Source organism: Somniosus microcephalus, chromosome 9, assembly GCF_052327205.1.
Source record: "Somniosus microcephalus isolate GS21.2 chromosome 9, FLI_Smic_1.0, whole genome shotgun sequence".
NCBI classification, from domain to species: Eukaryota; Metazoa; Chordata; class Chondrichthyes; order Squaliformes; family Somniosidae; genus Somniosus; species Somniosus microcephalus.
Window position 1 is genome coordinate 172,408,700 of NC_140995.1, and position 23,872 is coordinate 172,432,571.

The window sequence follows — 23,872 nt, forward strand, 5'->3', positions numbered from 1 at the left end:
GCGGCAGAGAGAGAGAATGGCTTCCTGAGGGGCTATCTTTATACCCCATTGGGAGCTGTTGTCTTCGTGCCCAAATCTGGATGTATCTGGGCTATACAAAAGGGACCGAACTGCCCCCATTGACTGTAATGGGTTAGAATGTGATACCCATTCATTTAACTGGTTTGCGACCAGTTTGAAATGTCCCACTGATTTCTCAAGTGTTCAGTCAACAGCACTCAAGTGCTTTGTAAACAATCCATTGTCCTGCGGTCACCGCCCAACCGCAACTGATTGACAGCTTTAAGTACTTAAGCCCTTGAGTCAACATTGTGGAGGGCTTGTAAACAAACATCCTTTGTTCCGTGAGTGAAACTTCCTAAACTGCAGTTGATTGACAGTTTCAAGTACTTCAACGTATTCACACAGGCTGGTGTTTTCAAATCCTTTGTCAGCCAGCGATGGGAGAGGCTGTCTTTGTCTTCTGCCACGAGGCCTGACAGCCATTTTGATACCCTGGGTTTTTAAGGTATATTCCACCCAGGTTTTCTTTAATCAAAAATAATCTTCGGGGGCTGTAGAAATTTTCCGAAATTTTTGCGAAACCTTACAGGTAAGGCCATGGAGAAATTTGAAAACAAGTATAAGAATTTTTAAATTGAGGTGTTGCCGGACCAGGAGCCAATGCATGTCAGGGTGAACTGGACTTGGTGCGAGTTAGGATACGGGCAGCAGAGTTTTGGATGAGCTCAAATTTACAGAGTGTGCAAGGTGGGAGACTGGCCAGGAGAGTATTGGAATAGTCGAGTCTAGAGGTAAAAAAGGCTTGGATGAGGATTGCTGAGGCAGGGACAGAGACGAGCGATGTTACGGAGGTGGAAGTAGGCAGTCTTGGTGATGGAGAGAATATATGGTTGGAAGCTCAGCTCAGGGTAAAATTAGTTTCAACTATGCCCCTTTGTTCTACTCTCAAAATGTAATTTAAGATAGTATTCTGGAGTTGCTTTTTTTAGTACCTTAAATATCTTGTATACTTCTGGAAGATCACTCCAGAGGTGCTTCCTTTCCAGGCTGAAAATTGAGTACATTGGGCCTATACTCTGGAGTTGAGAAGAATGAGAGGTGATCTTATTGAAACATATAAGATTCTGAGGGGGATTGACAGGGTAGATGCTGAGAGATTGTTTCCCCTAAAAGAAAAGAACGACTTGCATTTATATAGCGTCTTTCACGACCACCGGACATCTCAAAGCGCTTTACAGCCAATGAAGTATTTTTGAAGTGGAATCACTGTTGTAATGTGGGAAATGCAGCAGCTAATTTGCGCACAGCAAGGTCCCACAAACAGCAATGTGATAATGACCAGATAATCTGTTTTTATTATGTTGGTTGAGGGATAAAAATATTTGGCTTCGAAATAGTGCCATGGGATCTTTTACATCCACTGAGAGAGCAGACGGGCCCTCGGTTTAACGTCTCATCCGAAAGACGGCACCTCCAACAGTGCAGCACTCCCTCAGCACTGCACTGGAGTGTCAGCCGGTCCCTGGAGTGCAAATTGAACCCACAACCTTCTGACTCAGAAGCGAGTGTGCGACCAACTGAGCCACAGCTGACACTATGACACAACTCTGGTTGGAGAGTCTAGAACTAGGGGACATAGGCCTAGAAATTCAGTGGGCTGCGCCACCAGTTAGCACCCAAAGAGGGCACTCAGTGGCTTTAGCGCCACTGGCCACACCTCCCGCGATATTTAGCGGGGCGCTAATGGCGGCGTTAGCCTGTAGCGCTGCGCCGCCACCGATGACGTCATCGGTGTGCGCAGCGCCCCGCTCCCGCCCCGATCACCATATTTGGTTGCGCCCGCCTCTTTAACGCCGGTCGCAAATCACGACCGGTTCACGGCCTACCTGTGGCGGTAGTGGCGCAAATTAAGGTGGAGGTGCGGGGCGGCCGCTCTTTTGGCGGCCGCCTGCCAGCACCTCCGTCCCCGGCCTCCTAAACCTCCCCCCCCCCGCGGCATTGCCGGCTGTTTCCCGAGAGCCCGGCACTTCTCCTTGGTGCCGGGCTCATTTGCCGGCACTCGCGAGCAGGGCTCGCGCTGTTGCAGGTACCTCCCCCTTAACAGTGGGAGGAAGGCCTGCCGTACCGCAGCGTGCCGTGCCGCAGCGTGTGGTGCTGCGGCACGTTGCGCTGCGATAATCAGTTTCAGCGCCCCAAGCGGGACGCGGGGAGCCTCAAGTAGCGGCCCGCTTCCGTTTGGGGCGCTGAAACTGAATATCGGGATGGCGCTAGTGGCTCCGCTCGCAGCGATAATTCCGGCGCCCAGGCAAGCTTGGCGCCCCAAACGGGGCCCAACTGAATTTCTAGGCCATAGTCTCAGGCTAAGGGGTCGGCCATTTAAGACTGAGATGAGGAATTTCTTCACTCAGAGGGATTTTTAAAATTCCTTTGAGATGTGGGCGTCGCTGGCAAGGCCAGAATTTATTGCCCATCCCTAATTCCCCTTCAGAAGGTGGTGGTGAGCCGCCTTCTTGAACCACAGCAGCCTGTGTGGTGCAGGTACTCCCACAGTGCTGTTAGGGAGGGAGTTCCAGGATTTTGACCCAGCGATGATGAAGAATCGGCAATATACTTTTAAGTCAGGATGGTGTGTGACTTGGAGGGGAACTTGGAGGTGGTAGTGTTTCCATGCACCTGCTGCCCTTGTTCTTCAAGGTGGAAGAGGTCGCAGGTTTTGGGAGGTGCTGCCGAAGAAGCCTTGGCGAGTTGCTGCAGTGCATCTTGTAGATGGTACACACTGCAGCCACGGTACACCGGTGATGGAGGGAGGGAATGTTTAAGGTGGTGGATGGTATGCCAATCAAGTGGGCTGCTTTGTCCTGGATGGTGTTGAGCTTCTTGAATGTTGGAGCTGCACTCATCCAGGCAAGTGGAGAATATTCCATCACACCTCTTACTTGTGCCTTTGTAGATGGTGGAAAGGCTTTGGGGAGTTGGGAGGTGAGACACTCGCCGCAGAATTCCTAGCCTCTGACCTGCTCTTGTTGCCACCGTATTTATGTGGCTGATCCAGTTAAGTTTTTGGCCAATGGTGACCCCCCTGGTTGTTGATGGTGGGGGACTCAGCGATGGTAATACCGTTGAATATCAAGGGAAGGTGGTTAGACACTCGCTTGTTGGAGATAGTCATTGCCTGGCACTTCTCCGGCACGAATGTTTCCTGCCACTTATCAGCCCAAGCCTGAACGTCGACCAGGTCTTGTTGCATGCGGGTATGGACTGCTTCATTATTGGAGGAGTTGTGAATGGCGCTGAACACTGTGCAGTCATCAGCGAACATCCTCATTTCTGACCTTATGTTGGAGGGAAGGTCATTGATGAAGCAGCTGAAGATGGTTGGGCTTAGGACACTGCCCTGAGGAATTTTTGGTTGTGAACCTTTGGAATTCTCTACCCAAAAGGGCTGTGGATACTGAGTCGTTGAATATATTCAAGGCTGAGACAGATTTTTGGGCTCTCGGGAAATCAAGGATATGGAGATCGGGCAGGAAATTGGAGTTGAGGTCGAAGATCAGCCATGATCTCATTGAATGGTGAAGCAGGCTCCAAAGGCTGTATGGCCTACTCCTGCTCCTAATTCTTACATTCTTATAAAAGCCTACGTCTCTGCAGTGTCTCCTCCTAAATTAGACTGTTGACAGCAGGGAACAACCTTGTGGCTCTTTTCTGCCACTGCCTCCAGTGCTTGAATGTCTGCTTTATGTTTTGCTGAGCAGAACTAGATGCAGTACTAAAGATGTTATCTGTCCAGACCACCATACAGTTTGATCATGACTTCTTCTGACTTATATTCAACTGTTTTGACTAAGTAGTTCAACATTCTATTTGGCTTTACTGATTACTACTCTGCAATTTTTCGACCTGTTCAGCCTCAACCTCCTAAGATTTCTAGGTCTCTTTCCGCTTCATCTTTAGCTATTAATGAAGCATGTGTGTTGCTTACCTTTCCATCCTATGGGATGCACTTAGCATTTAACTGCATTAAATTTTAGTTGCCATTAATCTGCCCACATACTTATTTTGCTGAACTCGCACTGTAATTTTTGAACTGCGTCCTCCGATTCCACTGCACCTCCCTGTTTATTATCATCAGCAGATTTCTGAGTCTAGGATGGGCCACAAGCAAAGAGTAAGTGGAAGAAGGAAGAGGAAAATAGTGCAATTCAATCTAAGATCAGTAGTTTTCTAACATCTTCTTGCAATGTATATCAGTGATACTGCTAGCGTTATTATGTATTACTTTAATGTAATACTCTTTCCACCCTGTAGATGATCTGAATGCAGTATAGAAAGTTGAGATGAAAGTATAAAATACAGTGAAACCAACTCAAACGAACTCCTCAAAAAAATGGATACTGCAAAAAACAGACACTAATTGACAGTCCCAAATAACTTATAATAGATACAAGCTGCACCTTGAAACCAGACACGCACAAATTACGAACTATGGACATCCTTCAATGCACCAAGTCCGTTTACAATTTAAAACACCAGACACGCAGGTAAGTGCAAGGTGACAACGGGTGGGAAAAAAAATGTTTGTGTAAAGGAGATCTCTTTACCCAGCATCCATAGCGGCAGAGAACGCGCTCCATTTCTGAGATTGAACGCTTGCACGGCTCTATCCCAGTGATAATGATGTTTTTTCTGCCACTATGGATGCTGGATAAAGAACTCCCCATTCCATTATCGCCGGGAACTGCACCAGAATGACCGGTACTCTCGCAAAATGGGGCATGGGTCTCCAGGGCGCAGCCCAAGAGATCACTGGATTTTTTGGGGGATTATTTACGTGGTGATCATTACATTAGATTTCCCGCCGCAGTCAGGAGGGGTTCTGAAATGGGGTGGTCTCAGCATTCCGGCAGGGGTCTTAGCATTCTGGGAGGGCTCTGAAATCAGTGTGGGGGGGGCGGGGGGGGTGCTCTGAAATCAGTGTTGGGGGGGGCGGGTGGGGTGGTCTGAAATTGGGCGGGGGTGGCTCTGAAATCGGGGGTGGAAAGAGATGGAGACTGGGGAATTGGGGCTCGGGGATCAAAGGAGAACAGGAAGAGAAGGGGACTGCGGAAAGAGAATGGGACTAGGAGTCGGGAAATTGAGGCTCAAGCTGGGGGTAGGGGTGGGAACTATTAATGTTTGCAGAGCCAGGAGCAGCAGCATCAACATGGAGTGTGAGTAGCACTGTGAGGAGCAGCTAGTAAAATGGAACAACCAAGGGGTTACGAAGATTTAAGATTCTTAAACTGAGGGCTATTAGATCATGGGATCATTCACCACATGTGGCGATTGCCGTAGAGACTAATATTTAACATGAAAGGGAAGGGGATAAATATCTGAAAAGGAGGAATGTAAAAGATCTGGGGGTAACAGGAGAGAGCGCCAGCACCGGAGACTGAAGGTCTCCTTCTGTGCTGTAATTTCTTGGTTTCCCCTCTTCGCCTGCTCATGGGTGGCCTCCTGGTTCTTGCCACTTCTCACACAACAGCTGCTGGTGCAAAACCACGAGCACCCATAGTTAACTACAGGGGACCCAACCTTTATAAGGTAAATGCAATAACATTTGGAAGAGTCATGTGATCAGATGTCACGTGATCGTGCAGTGCACGGTCAGACGTTATGTGGTCAGAACATCATGTGATCAAACCCCTCAGAATGCCTCCAACCAAAGTTGGCAACCTTAACCGGGCAGTCCTTCAACCTTCAGTCTGTAGAGCAGCGGGCCACCCAACTTTAGGTGGTAGAATCCATTTTTTCCCCCATTCCTATCAAATATTATCAGGTATTTCTAATTTGAAACAGTATTAAGTGCAAAGCAGAGGAGCACGGGTGCAGAGCATGAAAGTGGCTGTGCAGGAGGTCAGAGTGTGAGCAATTAGCGCGACACGTGAGCCGAGCACGCAAAACCCAACCGAAAATGCACAAGTGGCAGGAAAGAGTGGGAAAAAGTAAAATTGCAATTGGAGGATCGCATCTCACTCCACCAGTACATCAGGTACTGATGAGCTGCTAACAGCCCACTACTCACCACCACCCCCAGCACTTCATTAGCAGCTGCAGCACATTGAGGGAGGAGACTGCATTAATCCCCCCCCCACAATTTGGCTGAGATCTCCGAGGCACTCCAGCCCTACAGCAGCCACCTCGCCCTGTGCAAGTCGCCAACACCTCACAAGACTGTAGCAGATCCCAGGATCACGACATTCCTCCCTCAATGGAAAAGGCCATTGGCTGCACGCCTGTTTGAGGGCCAGATATCAGTGGATATCCAACTTAGATATTGACATTTGATTTGCTTTGCTACTCCCATACGAAAGAAGAATAAATGTCTCTATTGCCACTTAAAGGCAACCAGTACCTCTTAAAGGGGAGCTGCACTCTGACTGCTGACAAGGAAACACTTGGAAGGAGAGAAATGGCTGCTAGACTTGCAGATCGTGCCCCCAGGTTCTCAGATGCTGCCTTGCAGGCCCTGGTTCAGACAGTGGACAGGGAGAGGAATATTCTCTCCCCCCAAAGGGGCAGGAAACCCTCCAAGCTTCAACTCTGTCACCAGTGGAAAGAGATGGAATGCCAGGGCATAGCTGCAAGTCCGGAAAAAGTTCAATGATCTCAACAAAGTTATCAAGGTAACAATGCTGCTCTCTTACTCTCTGCTAATACCTGCACCACCTCCAGCCTCACTAATCACAATACGCCCTTCCCAGCTTCCCTTCACTTTCTACAATCACTGCAACTCACTTCACTACATCTCCTTCTGCTCGCATTCACACACCCAGCACTATTGTAACCCTCACTTCCCCACAACTCACATCTGACACATTACATACCCTTCTTTCTTGCAGGAGAAGATCACATACAACTCCACAAGGAGCTGCCACCAGAAAAGGCTGCACAATCTTTCCCCCTTCGAAGAAAGTGTGCTGGCCATCACGGGCAATGGCTGAGCCATAGCTGTGGGAAATGGCAACGCTGGAGGAGACATCTCATAGGGTTTCTTCACACCTTATCCTCTTTTTCCCTTCTTCTATCTCACCCTACACACTCTGCATGGCAAACAGCAGTTGCTTTCACCTGCTACTTCTCTCTCTCCACTGTCTCTTCATACTAAAAGCTAACCCTTATGACTCTTTCATTTCAGGTGCTGAAGATGTGGACATACCTCATCCAGTGGAGTAAGAGGAGGCCAGGCTTCCTGATGATGCAGCATCGATCTCATCCTCACAAGCACCAGCTCAGGTACTGGCACTATGCGTACTTTAGAGGGTAGGCCAGAGGAGGTGTCTTCATGTGGTGACTCACCGGGCACAAATGTGCAGGTGCTAGGGCATGGGGCCAGAGGTGCCAGTTCGCTGGACATCAGGATCACAATAGCTCTGCTGCAGAGGACTCATGCTGACTTTGGGTGCCCAGCCTACAGAAGAAGGCTGATGGGCATATACCAGGAAAATCTAGGTGCACTGGGCAGCCTACCAGTGAGCTTACACACAATATCCCAGAGCGTCACCTCACCCCTGCACTCTGTTCTCGAGCAGAGCTGCAGGAGCCCTAAAGTGCAATCCTGGGAAAGTGGCCTTGGCTTCATGGGAGAGGCAGCTGCTGTTGTCTCTCCGGATGACAGTATGCCTGCTATCCTCCACCCAATCCACCAGTGCCCTTGTTAGTGCCACACAGCCAGCTGTGCCAGCTTGCTCTGGTCAACACCAAGATGCTGCAGTCTGCAGCTGGATCTTCAAGGCCCAGAGTTGCTCAAGATCACCCACCACAGCCATCTGGCGTCCTCAATGGAAACTCCGCAGCCTTTCACCTCCCAAGGTCTAACCACTGGGGAAACACTAGGATAGGAAAAGGAGCACTAGGATAGGAAAAGGATCACACAAGACAGGCACGAAGGGCTTGCACATGGGTAATTCATAATTATTTCTGTTAACTGTTAGATAGAGGCGGAATTGAGTTGTTTGATGAATTTGTTTTTTAGTTCTGGATTTGGTGTTGGTGTTTATCTTTATAGTGGAGCGAGGGCAAGACCCATAAGGCTGGACTGCAGGCAGGCAAGCAGATGTTGGTAGTAAGAACAGTGGTAATTGTGGAACTGTTGGTTCATTGCGGATGGGAGGATGGTTCATGTGAAGCGCTCTTACTCTCTAAGAGCTCTGGCATCTAGGGGCATCAGCTGTGCTGTTGGGGTAAGGTGATGTGTTTCATCAAAGATTCAAAATGAAGTTAAAAAACTTCTCGGGCCTAAATGATATTCATCATCTTCTTTGGATGTGGTCCTGGAAGGTGGCATATGAGTTTGAGCAGAAGATGCTCAGTATTGATTTCTTTGATTGTAGGTTAAAAACTCCTAATTCTACTGTTCTTTCTCATCTGTTATTGTTGTTTCATAAATCTAGAGTTCATTGCTCTTGTACGGTGTACACGTTTTCACGGCTTTGCGCATTAGAATAATATAGTTGATAGGCATTGTTTTAATGGAAAACTAATTTTGATCAGGTGAGGACTTCTATGTAGATGCAGAATGATTGGTTATTGGTCAATGGAGGCTAAAATATGAAATAAATAACTATTACAACACTTTTCTTGGGCTGCTTAAAAGTGGCCTTTTTACTTTTATCCTGATGTCCTTGATTCTAGTTTTGCCTTGGTAGTCAAAATCTAAGGGCTGAAGATATGCTTGTTGAGATAGGAGTGTAAAGCAAGCACATCTCTATTTTGAGGTCCAGATTGTTGATCTGGGCCCATTTACACTGGGGTTAAACCCTTTGGGAGAGAAATTCCCGTTTGAGGCGCAATTATCGGCCGGGCGCAAAGTTTACTGCCTGGCGCTAATTATCGCCTCCGACTGCAAACTTAGCTTCCATCTCCCCTGAAGGTGATTGGAGCGCTAAATCAGGCGCTACACACCTCTCTTAAGGTGCTAACGCCGAGGAGCGAGGCGCTACCTCAGAGCACTGGCGAAGCTCATGTGATGTCAGTTAGCAATGGAACACAGACACACTGGCGCCGGCCAGTTCTTAAAGGGGAGGGTCGATCTTGCTCTCCCTCCACACCCTGCTCATTGCAGCCTTGAATCTTGGCCTGGAGAGACCTGTACATCAAATCTGCTGGAAAGAACAATGGAGAGACCCAGGGAAAGAGCTGAGAATGCTGCCCCCATAGTCTCTTCTAAATCAATGCAAGGAATGTCAAATCAAAATGAACCTGCAAAGTGCTGCTCAGTACCCAAAACTCCTTCACACAGCATTGAATCTCTCCAGAAGTCTCTCTCGCTCTCAGAATGCGTGGTGCAAAAATGTCGCCGACAAAAAAAGGCATGAAGCGGTCGCCTTTAAATAGCACTCCTCCAGTCCCTTCCCAACTGCAAAACACTCCCCTCAACCTGTCATTGCTATCCGGTCTGGGGCGCTACCGGGGCATTGCATGCTCGACTGACGTCACAATCTGCATTAGTCTCAGCTGTTATGCTTTTTTCAAGGTCTGTCTTTACTCCGCTGATCATCCTTTTAAATGTTTCTGCATTTCTTGTACTCATCCGAGTGAACCCCTTCCCTTTTCTCTCTACAGGATTTGTAGAAGTAGTTATTCCATTTTCCCTCACTTTTAATTTGTTTGTTAATTCACTTAGGAACACATTTGCTTAGTTTGCTTTTGTTGAGTTTCAGTTTGTATACATCTACTGAAATGCCTTGAACAATATCCACATTCCATTTGCTTTTAGTTGTTCCCGCAGTTCATTACCCTCCAGAAGGTACTGATTTTGCTGGGCTACAGTACCACAGGTGTCAGCAGTCCTCCAGCACTTTACCCAAATGGTCATCCTTTGTGTGGGTCTAGAGTGTGTATTGGCATTCGATCACTTCACAAATGAGTCCATTCCTGTTCCCAACTGAGTTCTACAGAGACACACTTTCCCGGAGGTGTCATTGGACAACAATCAGGAGATGAAACCCTGGCTATTTTTTTTTGTTGCAGCCTAGCTGCAAAGGGCAATTGCATTGTCCTGACTGTAGCCCAGACTGAGGGTTTCTTGGCAAGTTGGACGTATGGATGCATGAATCATCTGTCACTGCAAAATTACTCAACAAAGCATCAGATTTATGTAAACTGGCCAGGAGAATTATTAACCCGAACATTAATTAGATTTAATCACAGGGTTTACCGAGAAGCAAACTTAATTAAACTTCAAGTTAATAAGGACATTGATACGAAAACAAACAAACAGGAGATTTTCCTGGGTCTGGAGGAAAATCGGGCTGGTTCCTTTAAAGATGTGTGCTCAGACCTGCACCCAGGCGAGCCACTGCACCTGGGTGCAGGTCAGGAAAATCTCCCTTTACATCTCTATGAACAGGGTGGAATGGTCTGCAGACAGCTGATTTTAAGCAATACAGCTGTAAAAGAAGTAAATAAGCACAATATCAATTTATTATTTAAAACTGATCTTTGAAACTAAAATGAATTTGTCCGTTTTTCTTTTCAGGAACTTATTTTCAGAAGTACATCCAACAGAAAAAGTGGGCTGGTCCAGATTTGCACAAGTTTCCTACCCAGTAGGTGTAACAATCAAACAGATCCAAAAGTGAATTGTTAAGACAGACTGGTAAACAGGCCTAGAAATTCACTAGCCTTAGCGCCGCTTTTGAGGCGCTAGAGGGACTAGCGCCAGAGTTATGGCCAGTTGAAAAATTCCCTGGGGCCCTAAAGCGGCGTTGCACCGGTAGCGCTGCGCCGGCACCGATGACGTCATCGGTGTGCGCAGCGTCCCGGTTGCCATGCCGACGTGCCCCAGCGCCGAAATTCAGTTGCGGCCGCCTCGCCCGTGGCAGCCGCAACTAAGACTCTGGCAACAGAGTCCAACATGTGTTTGCGCCGGCGCATTAAAGGCCCCGCGGCGGCCGGCCGCTTTCCCGCCGGCCGCCTGCCCGCCGCTCCCTCCCCGGACTTCTCCCCCCCCCCCCCCCGGAACAGATGCAAGCCCGGCACTTGTCCGAGGTGCCGGGCTCATTTTTAAACAGATTTGCGCGGGCCGCGGCCGGGTGCAGGCAGCTCCTCCTTAACGGAAGGAGGAGGCCTGCACTTCCCCAGCCTGCCGCACTGCATCGGGTGCCGCAGCACCGGAATTGCGGCGCTAAACAGCAGTTAGCGCCCTTTTCCAGGCGCTAAGACCCTTCAGTAGCGCCGGCAGCCGTTTGGGCGCGGCGCTACTGAATTTTTGGCGCGCGCAGGGGGACTTAGCGCCGGCACTAACTTCCGGCACTAAAGCCCTGGCTAAGCCAAAACCCAATTTCTAGGCCTAAGCATCCTGTTTCAAAATCATCCATTTAGCACAAGGCTCTACTATAAAGTAACAGCACCGCAAACCATCTGGTATATAATTGCTATTCTGATACTAAAACCTAATGCATTTATTGCAACAGTTGTTATCTATAATCTCAGTGGTAGCACTTTCACCTCTGAGTCAGAAGATTCAAGCACATAATCTAGGCTGGTACTTATGTGCAATACTGAGATAGTACTGAGGGAGTGCTGCACTGTCAGAGGTGCTGTCTTTCAGATGAGACGTTAAAGCAAAGCCCCATCTGCTCTCTCAGGTGGATGTTAAAGATCTCATGGCACTATTCGAAGAAGAGCAGGGTAGTTCTCCTAGTACCCGGCCAACATTTATCCCTCAACCAACATGTAAAACAGATTATCTGGTCATTTATTTAATTGCTGTTGGTGGGACCTTGCTGTGCGCAACCTGGCTGCTGTGTTTTCTACATTATAACAGTGACTATAGTTCAAAAGTACTTCATTGGCTGTAAAGCGTTTTGGGATGTCCTGAGGTCGTGAAAGACACTACAGCATATAAATGCAAGTCTTTCTTTTCTTTAGGAGTTATATTACTTCTTTTTAATCTGTGCTATATAGCAATAAGGTCAAGATGAAGTTGCGATTTTAAATTATCTCTATGGTTCAGAGGTACCGTCTCCATCTCTGAGCTATACGGCTAAATGTGTGACTTTATGCAGATTATTAGGTTAGGTTATGTGTTAATTATGTGAAGGAGTTTATTTTCGGATGTTTAACCTGAGGTGCGTAAGGAACTCTAACTGTAATATGATTGATCATTTTTGTCATTGAACTAATCATAAATAACACTATAACACTACAGAGATGGTTCTGGGATCTAACTGATGCCTGGAAATGGTTCTGGAACCTGTTTGGGGTTTTGGTTGATTAAATAAACAATTAAAAGGGACAGTAGTTTTGGGGAAATGATTGGTTGACAAGTTCTGGTACTGGTTGGAGGGAGAGTTGTCTCTAGTTCTGAGATCCTATTCGTGGAAACAACACTCAAGCAAGTTTTTAGCAATAAGGATATCTTCACAATGAAATGATACTTTGGTATTGGGATTGCAATAGACTACCGTGACGATGATTTATAGCTCTTTTAATTTACTGTGCATCTTTTACTTGTGGCCATGCTACTTACTTTGTACCTTAACTGCAGCTGTGTGACCCGTTTATTATGTACGAGTAAAACACCTGCTGCTACATGTGCGATACGTTCGTGATCTTTATTAGATATATTTGTCGTGTGATCTTTATTATAGGATATATTTATCTATGTAATGATCGCTGTTATCCACAACCGTATCACCTCTTTATGATGTATTTGTGCAATAGCTATTGTTACCCGGAGTTGTGTGACCTGCCCGTGATGTATGTGTGTAGTACGTGCTGCTGGCCGTGCAGCCCTGTGTTACCTGTCGGCCTCTCTATGGAGTAGCCTGTGCAGGCTCCTGTTACCTGGCTCAGACGAGGGCGGGGCCTGAGCTGCCACTGGTTGAATCTCCCGCCGCCCCAAGGTGGGGTTCGCCTGCTGCTGACGTCAGGAGCAATGGCGGAGGCGGAGGGAGTCGCATCCCGAGTGGATGGCGGCGACGGTGGTGAGTTTTAAAGATTAAAGTGTATGAGGATGGAGGGAGAAAAGAAAGAGAGAGAGGAGAGTTTGGCGCGGATTATCGGGAGGCAGAGGGGACCCGCAGAGAAGCGGGTTGTTTTTGTTCTGTATTTGGGGCACACCTGTGGCCGGTGTGGAGAGGCGAGGCTAGGCTGCGCTGGCGGTTTGTTCCCGAGCGGCCTGTTGTCCACGTAACAGTGGCTGGAACCAGGAAAGGGAGAGTGCGAGACCCAGCCAGCCCGGGGCACGCGACCCAGCCCGGGCGCTGCAGCCAGTGCGGCCACTAGCCCTCTCCACCAGACAGCTTAGCTGCAACAAGTTTTTTTTAAGGCAGAGGTAAAGTCGAGCAACAAGTGGGGAGAGCGAGAGAGAGAGAAGGAGGAGGAGGGGAGAACTCCTAATTGCTATTTACCCATCGAAGTAGGTAGTGTAGTTTTAGTTAAAACAATCGCCTTCCCCGGGAGGAGACGGGGGAGGAAGACAAAAAAAGAATTAAAATGCACCTCGCTTGAATTAGATGCCGGAGAATAAAAAGAAAACTTAAGTTGAGCTGTTTTACCAAATTAAAGGTTGTTGGGGTCAGCTTCCCTACAAACATCGCAGGAGAGAAAAGAACCCGTGGACGCATTCAAACGCTTCAGTGTGGAGTTAGAAAGTTAATTTTGGTCGATAGTTTGACATTTAAATCATCGGTTCAGTTTAGTTGAAGTTTGTGCGTATAAAGAAGTTGAATTGTCTGACCATGATTGTTTAATTCTTGAAATATTGTGTTTTCTTTTGGTCTGGAAGAAATTCTTTTTCCCTGTTTACTGAGCTCTGTAAATTCTTTTTCCTTGTTTTACCTGGCGCTGGGTTTTGGATATAGGGTGTGGCTGCAAATAAATATATATTTGATACTACTGCATAGACTATCGAGCCTAGTTATATTCAGTAGGTGCTTGTGAATACTTTGGTACAATTGTGCTTTAAAACTTGAAGAGCAACTGGATTACTTACTTACCACGTAATCGTCCTGAAGCCACAGTATCTTGTATTTCGCAGCCTTGTTAAAAGTTGGTGGTAAGCCAGTATCATTAGAGGTTAAGGTTAACTTACGTTGTAGATGGAATTTTACGTAATCAAGTAGGAAACATCGGAGATTAGAAAATTCACTGGGTTATTTTGTTCATCTGAGGCAGATTCCGTTTTGGTTCTGAGATCCTATAGAGTGCCCAAGTGAAAGTTTTTGTGTGATGTAATGTAAAATGCATCATAATGTTGCCCACAGATGACATCAGTATGACAAATGTTGCACAGCTCTTTCTTCAATCCCAAACAACAAAAGTCTCAATGTTTTCATGAATAGTGTTCTTTCAAAGGATGTGGCCAAAAAACAGTTACCTTTTGTCTCAGTTGATCATTTTGGAATTACTCTTGATGCAGTGTTATAAATTGCGACACCTACCAGCAGAGAACACGCAATGCTGAAAATAAAAATGAAAATAAGAGGAGAATATGGTAATAATAGAAAGGCGTACACTTGCTTAAAATGCACTTGTCGTTTGTTTACTTTGTCAAGGTAAGCTAGAGTGAACTGTTTAAAGTTATCTCCATTAAGTGTATCCCACAATATAACTCATTATTTAAAGTACTTTAGTTTGAACTTTGTGGATTTGTGTAGAAGTAAATTTTGCTAGTTCTAGCTGTTTCCAGTTCTTAATCATTAATCCTAGTTTAAACATTGGATTTAAATATATATAGCTATTTTTGCCATGGTCAGAGTGGAGAGAGTTTTTAAATGAAAGTAAGTTACAGGATGCATATTTACCAACTTGGTGCCTATTTACTTGGAGATACAAGATATTCTGTGATACTCTGCCAGTCTTTTGGCAGGAGTGGCCATTTATTTTAGCAATCGTGGCTGTGTATGTATGTCTTCTAAAATATTTATGTTCTATGCAGATCGGAAAATAATTGGGGCTAAATGGTAGGGGTTGTAAAAGTGTTCTTATGGTCATGTCTTTACATTTGAAATGAACAAATGTTAAATTATTGTATTGTATGGTGCAGCCATTGATTAGTGGTAGAGGCCTCTGTTACAATTCAACCACTTTCTAGATACTTTTTCTTGTACCCAAAATGGCTGAAGCTGTCTGCATTTTAAAGTGGCTACAAAGCTGACATATATTTTGTAAAACAAAATCTGCAGTGATATTGCCTATGGTGCGTCTGAAGATGTGCTACTTTTATGCAACATCAGGGAAAATGTTCCAGGGTGTAGCTAGATTGGTAGTATAAAGCATTTTATTTTGGAAGGTCTAGGGTTGTGTTGGGACGAGGTAGTGGGGTGTGTGTAGCAAAGAGGGTGCCCATCTGGTATTGGAGTATCAGGAGAGCTTTGTTGGTGATATGGAGGTTTGAGGTATTGGTCGCCTTGGGATGTGTGACCATAGGGGGTGGGGGAAAAGGTTTAATTGGTGAGGGAATACTGGTAAGGAGATGCTGAACGTGGGAACAGAGAAGTTTTGCAGGGTGTTGTAGTGGAAAGTGCTATTGCTTTGAAGTGATTTTAAATCTAAGTAAAAGTTAGTATAACTCTTATTTGAGTGACTGGGGTGGAAGAGATTGCAGGATGGAGTTTGGGGTGAAGAAACAACAGATGAGAGTTGGCCTTAGCCAGTGAGTGGAGAAGTGAGCAAAAATGGTGAGAAATAGAAGGAGGAAGAAAGTGGGGGACAGGGAAAAGGTCAACAATGAAGGTTATGGACCTTAATTGGTTCCCTTCTTTTCCCAGAAGGTTTTACATAGAATTGCATAGAATATATAGCAGAGAAACAGGCCATTCGGCCCAACCAGTCCATGCTGGTGTTTATACTCCACTCGAGCCTCCTCCCATCCTTCTCCTAACTCTAACAACTTAACCCTCTATTCCCTTCTCCCTCGTGTTTACCTGGCTTCCCCTTAAATGCATCTACACTATTCGCCTCAACTACTCGCTGTGGTAATGAGTTCTTCATTCTCATCACTCTCTGGGTAAAGAAGTTTCTTCTGAATTCCCTACTTGATTTCTTGGTGACTATCTTGTATTGATGGTCTCTAGTTTTACTTTTCCCCACAAATGGAAACACTCTCTGTCTTCTGTGTCTACTTTATCAAAACCTTTCATAATTTTAAAGACCTCAATTAGGTCACCCCCCCCCCCCCCCACCCCACCCCACCCCACCCCCTCAGCCTTCTCTCCAAGAAAAGAGACCCAGCCTGTTCATCCTTTCCTGATTAGATATACCCTTGCATTTCTGGTATCATCCTTGTAAATCCTTTTTGCACCCTCTCCATATAATATGATGACCAGAACTGCACACACTTCATCCCACTGACCCCTTGCTTGGCAGCACCAGACAGGTTTTTTTTAAATCATGTTGATTGAAGGATAAATATTGGCCAGGACACCGGGCATAACTCCCCTGCTCTTCAAAATAGTGCCATTGGATCTTTTACATCCACCTGAGAGAGCAGACGCCCTCGGTTTAACATCTCAGCTGAAAGACGGCACCTCTGACAGTGCAGCACTCCGTAAGTACTGCACTGGAGAGTTAGCTTAGATTTTTGTGCTCAAATCTCTGGAGTGGGACTTGAACCCTCAACCTTCTGACTCGGAGGCAAGGGCGCTACCAACTGAGCCACGACTTTGACCTGATGCTGCCTTAGCAAGGGGTCAGTGGGAGGAAGGGCTAACCATCTGGAATGGGGAAGGTGGAAAAGGACACTGTGGGAAGGGAAATTGTTGACGCGGGGTAACGAGGGGCAAATTGCTGGGTGACAGGCTCAACTTTAGTCGGCCTGAGTTGAATGGCATTGTGGAGAACAGCATTGATTCTCTTGAAGACTGAGTTGAAAGGTTAGTATAAATATAGGTCAATTTTAACCTTGATTTGTGTTAAAGACAAGTGTGATCAGAAATTAATAAATTGCATTTATATAACAAGTTGCATTTATGTAGCGCCTTTAATGTAGCAAACCGTCCCAAGGGGTTTCACACGGCCATTACCATAAAAAATTTGACACTGAGCCACATGAGATATTAGGACAGGTGACCAAACATTTGGTCAGAGGTAGGTTTTAAAGAGTGTCGTAAAGGCTTAGGAAGGAAATTCCAGAGCTTGGGGTCCAGGCAACTGAAGGCATGGCTGCCAATGGTGGAGTGTTTAAAATCGCAGATATGCAACAGGCCAGAATTGGAGGAGCGCAGAGATCTTGGCGGTGGGCTGGGGGAAGTGGTAGGACTGGAGGAGGTTAGAGATAGAGACAGGTGAGGACATGGAGGGACTTGAAAACAAGGGTGAGAGTTTTAAAATCGAGGCATTGCTGAACCGGGAGCCAATCTCAGTCAGCGAGCGCGGGTATTGGGTGAACAGGACTTGGTGTAAGTTGTGATATGGATAACAGAGTTTTGGACAAGTTTAAGTTAATGGAGGGTGGAAGATGCAAGGCTGGCCAGGAGAGCATTGGAATAGTCAAGTCTAGAAGCAATAAATACATGGATGAGGGTTTCAGCAGCAGATGAGCTGAGACAGGAGCAGAGACTGGCAATATTACGGAGGTGGGTGGAAGTTGGCGGTCTTGGTGATGGAGCAGATATGTGGTTGGAAGCTAGGACGCCAAGGTTGCGAATGCGCTGGTTCAGCCTCAGACAGTGACCTTTCACAACTTCAGGATATCCCCAAGTGCTTCACAACCATTGAATTTTATTTGAAGTGTAATCACTGTTGTAATGTTGGGAAATTTGGCAGGCAATTTGCACGCAGCAGGGTTCCACGAACAATAATTAGCTAAATGGCCAATTAAGTGTTTAGTGGTTGTGCTTGAGGGATACATTTTTTAAAATTTGTTTATGGGATGTGGGCATTGCTGGCAAGGCCAGCATTTATTGCCCATCCCTAATTGCCCTTGAGAAGGTGGTGGTGTGCTGCCGCCTTGAACCGCTGCAGTGGTGAAGGTACTTCCACAGTGCTGTTAGGGAGGGAGTTCCAGGATTTTGACCCAGTGACGAAGGATCTGCGATATACTTCTAAGTCAGGATGGTGTGTGACTTGGAGGGGAACTTGGAGGAGGTGGTGGTGGTCCCATGCGCCTGCTGCCCTTGTCCTTTTCGGTGGAAGAGGTCGCAGGTTTGGGAGGTGCTGCCGAAGAAGCTTTGGCGAGTTGCTGCAGTTCATCTTGTAGATGGTACACACTGCAGTCACGGTACGCTGGTGGTGGAGGGAGGGAATGTTTAAGGTGGTGGCTGGGGTGCCAATCAAGGGGGCTGCTTTGTCCTGGATGGTGTCGAGCTTCTTGAATGTTGTTGGAGCTGCACTCATCCAGGCAAGTGGAGAGTATTCCATCACACTCCTTACTTGTGCCTTGTAGATGATGGAAAGGCTTTGGGGAGTCAGGAGGTGAGACACTCATCGCAGAATACCCAGCCTCTGACCTGCTCTTGTTACCTCAGTATTTATGTGGCTGGCCTAGTTAAGTTTCTGGTTAATGGTGACCCCCAGGGTGATGATGGTGGGGGATTCGGCAATGGTATTGCCATTGAATGTCAAGGGGAGGTGGTTAGACACTCGATTGTTGGAGATAGTCATTGCCTGGCACTTCTGTGGCGCGAATGTTTCCTGCCACTTATCAACCCAAGCCTGAATGTCGTTCAGGTCTTGTGGCATGGACTGCTTCATTATCTGAGGAGTTGTGAATGGTGCTGAACACTGCACTCATCAGCGAACATCCCCATTTCTGACCTTATGTTGGAGGGAAGGACATTGATGAAGCAGCTGAATGGGCCTAGGACACTGCCCTGAGGAACTCCTGCAGTGATGTCCCGGGGCTGTGATGATTGACCTTCAACCACCACTGCCATCTTCCTTTGTGCTAGGTATGACTCCAGCCAGTGGAGAGTCCTTCCCCCCCCCCAGATTCCCATTGACTTCAGTTTTACTAGGGCTCCTTGATGCCACACTTGGTCAAATGCTGTCTTGATGTCAAGGGCAGTCACTCTCACCTCACCTCTGGAATTAAGCTCCATTGTCCATGTTTGGACAAAGGCTGTCACGAGGTCTGGCGCCAAGTGGTCTTGGCGGAATCCAAACTGGGCATCAGTGAGTAGGCTTTTGGTTAGTAAGTGTTGCTTGATAGCACTGTCGATGACACCTTCCATTACTTTGCTGATGATTGAGAGTAGACTGATGGGTGGTAATTGGCCGCGTTAGATTTGTCCTGCTTTTTGTGGACAGGACATACCTGGGCAGTTTTCCACATTGTTGGATAGATGCCAGTGTTGTAGCTGTACTGGAACAGCTTGGCTAGAGGCGCGGCTAGATCTGGAGCACAAGTCTTCAGCACGACAGCCAGGATAATGTTTGCTGTATCCAGTGTGCTCAGCTGTTTCTTGATATCCCATGGAGTGAATCGAATAGGCTGAAGACTGGCTTCTGTGATGATGGGGACCTTGGGAGTAGGCCGATATGGATCATCCACTTGGCACTTCTGGCTGAAGATGGATGCAAATGCTTCAGCCTTGTCTTTTGCACTCACCTGCTGGGCTCCACCATCATTGAGGATGGGGATATTCATGGAGCCTTCTCCTCCTGTTAGCTGTTTAATGGTCCACCAGCATTTACGATTGGATGTGGCAGGACTGCAGAGCTTTGATCTGATCCGTTGATTGTGGGGTAGCTTAGCCCTGTCTATAGCATGCTGCTTCCGCTTTTTAGCATGCATGTAGTCCTGTGTTGCAGCTTCCCCAGGTTGGCACTTCATTTTTAGGAATGCTTGGTGCTGCTCCTGGCATGCTCTTCTACACTCCTTATTGAACCAGGGTTGGTCCCCTGGCTTGATGGTAATGGTAGACTGAGGGATATGCTGGGCCATGAGGTTAGATTGTGCTGAAATACAATTCTGCTGCTGCCCTATAGTGCCTCGTGGATGCCCAGTTTTGAGCTGCTAGATCTGTTTTGAATCTATCCCATTTAGCACGGTGGTAGTGCCACACAACACGATGGAGGGTGTCCTCAGTGTGAAGACGGGACTTCGTCTCCACAATGACTGTGCGGTGGTCACTACTGTCTTGGACAGATGCATCTACAACAGGTAGATTGGTGAGGACGAGGCCAAGTTGGGTTTTCCCTTGTGTTGGTTCTCTCACCACCTGTCGCAGGCCCAGACTGGCAGCTATGTCCTTCAGGACTCAGGCAGCTCGGTCAGTAGTGGTGCTACTGAGCCACTCTTGATGGACATTGAAGTCCCCCACCCAGATTACATTCTGTGCCCTTGCTACTCTCTGTGCTTCTTCCAAGTGGTGTTCAACATGGAGGAGTACTGATTCATCAGCTGAGGGAGGGCGGTAGGTGGTAATCAGCAGGAGGTTTCCTTGTCCATGCTTGACCTGAAGCCATGAGACTTCATGGGGTCTGGCGTCAACTTTGAGGACTCCCAGGGCCACTCCAACTCGACTGTATACCACTGTGCCGTCACCCCTGGTGGGTCTGTCCTGCCGGTGGGACCCAGGGATGGTGATGGAGGAGTTTGGGACATTGGCTGAAAGGTATGATTCTGAGTATGATTGTGTCAGGCTGTTGCTTGACTAGTCTGTGGGACAACTCTTCCAATTTTGGCACAAGTCCCCGGATGCTGTTGGAGGACTTTGCAGGGTCGACTGGGCTGGGTTTGCCGTAGCTGGTGCTGAGGCCGATGCCAGGTGGTCTGTCCGGTTTCATTCTTATTATTGTGTTTCGTAGTGCTTTGTTACAACTGAGTGGCCATTTCAGAGGGCCATTAAGGGTCAACCACATTGCCATCGGTCTGGAGTCACATATAGGCCAGACTAGGTAAGGACGGTAGATTTCCTTCCCTAAAGGGGATTAGTGAGCCAGATGCGTTTTTACGACAATCTGATACTAGCTTTTTATTCCAGATTTATTTAATTAACTGAATTTAAATTCCTCAGCTGCCTTGGTGGGATTTGAACTCACGTCTCTGAGTCCAGGCCTTTGGATTACTAGCCCAGTGACATTACCACGACGCTACTGTTCCCTTGTTGGCCAGGATACCTGGAGAACTTCCCTGCTCCTCTAATAGCGCCATGAGATCTTTAATCTTGGCCTGAGGGTAGATGGTTCCTCAGGTTAACGGCTGGTTCAAGATAATGGGAAAATTAGTTCTGAATATTAATTCTCATTGTCTGGAATGTTTTTAACAAACTGGCCCTCCAAGATTTATTTTATGACAAAATATTTTGTTATTTTTGGGGTGGTGGGGGGTTGAGGAAAAGAAAGTGTTCTGTGTAAAAGAACAACCCAATGTGCCACTCTGAACACATCACTAGGTTGGCTATTAAACAGTTTAGAAGAGGTTGCATTCTGCCTTTCAACAGATTTGAACTTTGAGTTGCATAGTTGCTAGTTACTGCATGGCTTCAAAGAGCAGGGTCAAAGTGTACTGGTCAGCATTAAGCAGCAGCTGTTTTGAAATTAACATTCAGCTTGGAAAATTTCCTTTTATGTAGCTGTTTTCCAGACTTTAATTTGATTTTTAGTGACAAGTTTTATTGTTGCAGGATCACATTGTAATCATTGTATTAAAGCTGCAGTTGGCTTAATTATTTTTTGAGCTGGGATTGTGACTGATCTGCAGAGCAAGGATAAATACAAGTTTTGATGAATAACAATCAGTTTTGTGGGAAAAATATCTATTTTAAACTTGGAGCAATAAGGCATCATTGTCCAGGTGAAGTGATGTCCATATGATTGTACCTAATTTGTAAATAAAGGTTCACTGAAGTGATGTATCAACTTTCTGGTTCAAAATACTTAGTTAAAATTACCTCCACCTCTTGTGTATTGCTCTACAGCAACGTTTTTCTATAAGAACTTTCAGAGGAAACCGGAGAAATGATGCTTGCAAAATTCTGAAGAACAAAATGGAAACTAAAGAAATCAATTACTAATGTATCAAGTTCAGTTTCAGGATAGAGTACTATTTGTGCTCATGAGTGTAATTTGGAGGTGCGAATCCATTATCTTACACTAGCAAAAACTCTAGACATCAGAAAAGTAATCTAGGATATGAAAGTACCTGGAAGGATTTTTTTAATGTGGCATTGGCAGGATTTTATTTGTACAGTGACAAATGTACAGATAAAAAGAAAAACTGCTATTGGAACAAAAGTCCTGGAAAAACACAGCAGATCGGTTAGTGTCTGAAAATAATCTTTTCAAATGCTAACGTTATAAATGTGGCACTGTAGCTTGACATAGACAGTACTTGGCTTTGACTAAAACTGTTCAGTGTCAAGTTTTTTTGGGAAAAAATAATTTGGCTTCACTTGAACTGTACATAATGAACTGTACTTAATGTAAGGGCACTTGTGTACTGAATTAAAACAAATCCAAATCTGGTATAGAAAGAATATATTTGGAACACCAAACATAATGTTCTTGGATACATTTTTAGCATAAAAAGCATTTGAATTAAAAGTTGAACAGTGATTGATTGATTTCCTCCATTTCCCCAAAAAACTAAATGAGATTTAGTAGATTTCACATTATTGTTTCCAGTCACATCCACCAGAAAACGGCAGTGCCTGCTTCATTTGTGTCTGAATCAATACAGACGAGTCAATCACAGAACAAGAGTTGCTGTTTGGAATATATATGGCTTGATTGTGTGGCATTGACAAAACAGGCTGTTGAAAAGATCCACTATAATTTTGTTCCAATATCCTGGGATCAGCAATTGCGTGGGCTTTGTTTACTTTCTTTTAGTTCTGAAGGCATTGATTCCTTTGCTTAGCACATTTTCACAGGCACCCTCTGTAGCTCGCACAAGTTTCCATTCGTCACGTATAAGACAAAGTTTTCAGAAGCGTCTTTAATTGGAGAACATTACATCGGAGCATGTGTTAGTCACTACGTTGCAATAAGCAGCAGGAACCCACTCCGTTTCTCTCTTGCGGTCCCCCCCCCCCCCCAGATATTTCCCACCTTCTCAAGTCTTGGGTGTGAGATCAGTTATAGCACTTGAGCAGGGGCCTTCTCCGTTTTCCAGCCAATATTTATCCCTTCAACCAAAATCACTAAGAAATAGTGTCTGGTCGTTATTGCATTGCTGTCTGTGCGCAAATTGGATGCCTCATTTCTTACACTTCAACCGTGACTACACTTCAAAAGTACTTCGTTGGCTGTAAAGTGCTTTGGGACATTGTGTGATTGTGTACGGTGTTGTATAAATGCAAGTTCTTTCTTGGGGAGCGGAAGCCCCATGCAGGTCCTCTGACAGGATGAACTGTGTTCTCAGAGCAGTTCTAAATGTACAGACCAGATAGGTGAGCCAATGTTCAGACTTAGCAAGTTGAGTCTCCTATATGTTGTCATAACCAAGGAGCATACAGAAATTAATTTTAATGTGTTAAATTGAATACCTTTATACAATTTATATAAAATATATATTGTATGTTAAAATAAGCCAGTTGTTGGTTTGAGGTTGTCTCTGGCCTGGAGTTCTTTTTCAGTCCCGCTCCTACAAACAAAATACACCTTGTGGCATGTGCGATATTTCAGTAGCCAATTTATGGCGCAAGGATTCTCCCATCAGCAGGGATGTAAGGTCTGCTTATGGGATTGGCTAGGGATGCTGAACCTGGACGTCTATCATAAAGCCTGAAAACTGACACAGGACACTGTTGGAATTGCTGAGAACACAGGTTTCTGTTTTATATGCTTAATTTCCTTGTTTCATGTTGCTTTAAAATCTTACGTCAGTGGATTAGAACCTTTGTAACTGCTGCTGTGATATGGTACAAAATGTCACACTACTGAGGAAAGACAACTCAATACCTTTCAGAGTTGACAACTGATTATGCTGATTCAG

General features: G+C 46.0%; 1 protein-coding gene across 1 annotated transcript in view; it reads left to right on the forward strand.

Annotated features, from left to right (window-relative positions):
- Positions 1 to 12,807: 12,807 nt before the first annotated feature.
- Positions 12,808 to 23,872, forward strand: part of map7b (microtubule-associated protein 7b) — a 144,738-nt gene continuing 133,673 nt past the window's right edge. Inside the window, exon 1 of the mRNA XM_085997525.1 lies at positions 12,808 to 12,974. Within this exon, the coding sequence (XP_085853651.1) occupies positions 12,926 to 12,974 (49 nt within the window). The 5' untranslated portion in view covers positions 12,808 to 12,925. The remainder of the gene's footprint in view (positions 12,975 to 23,872) is intronic.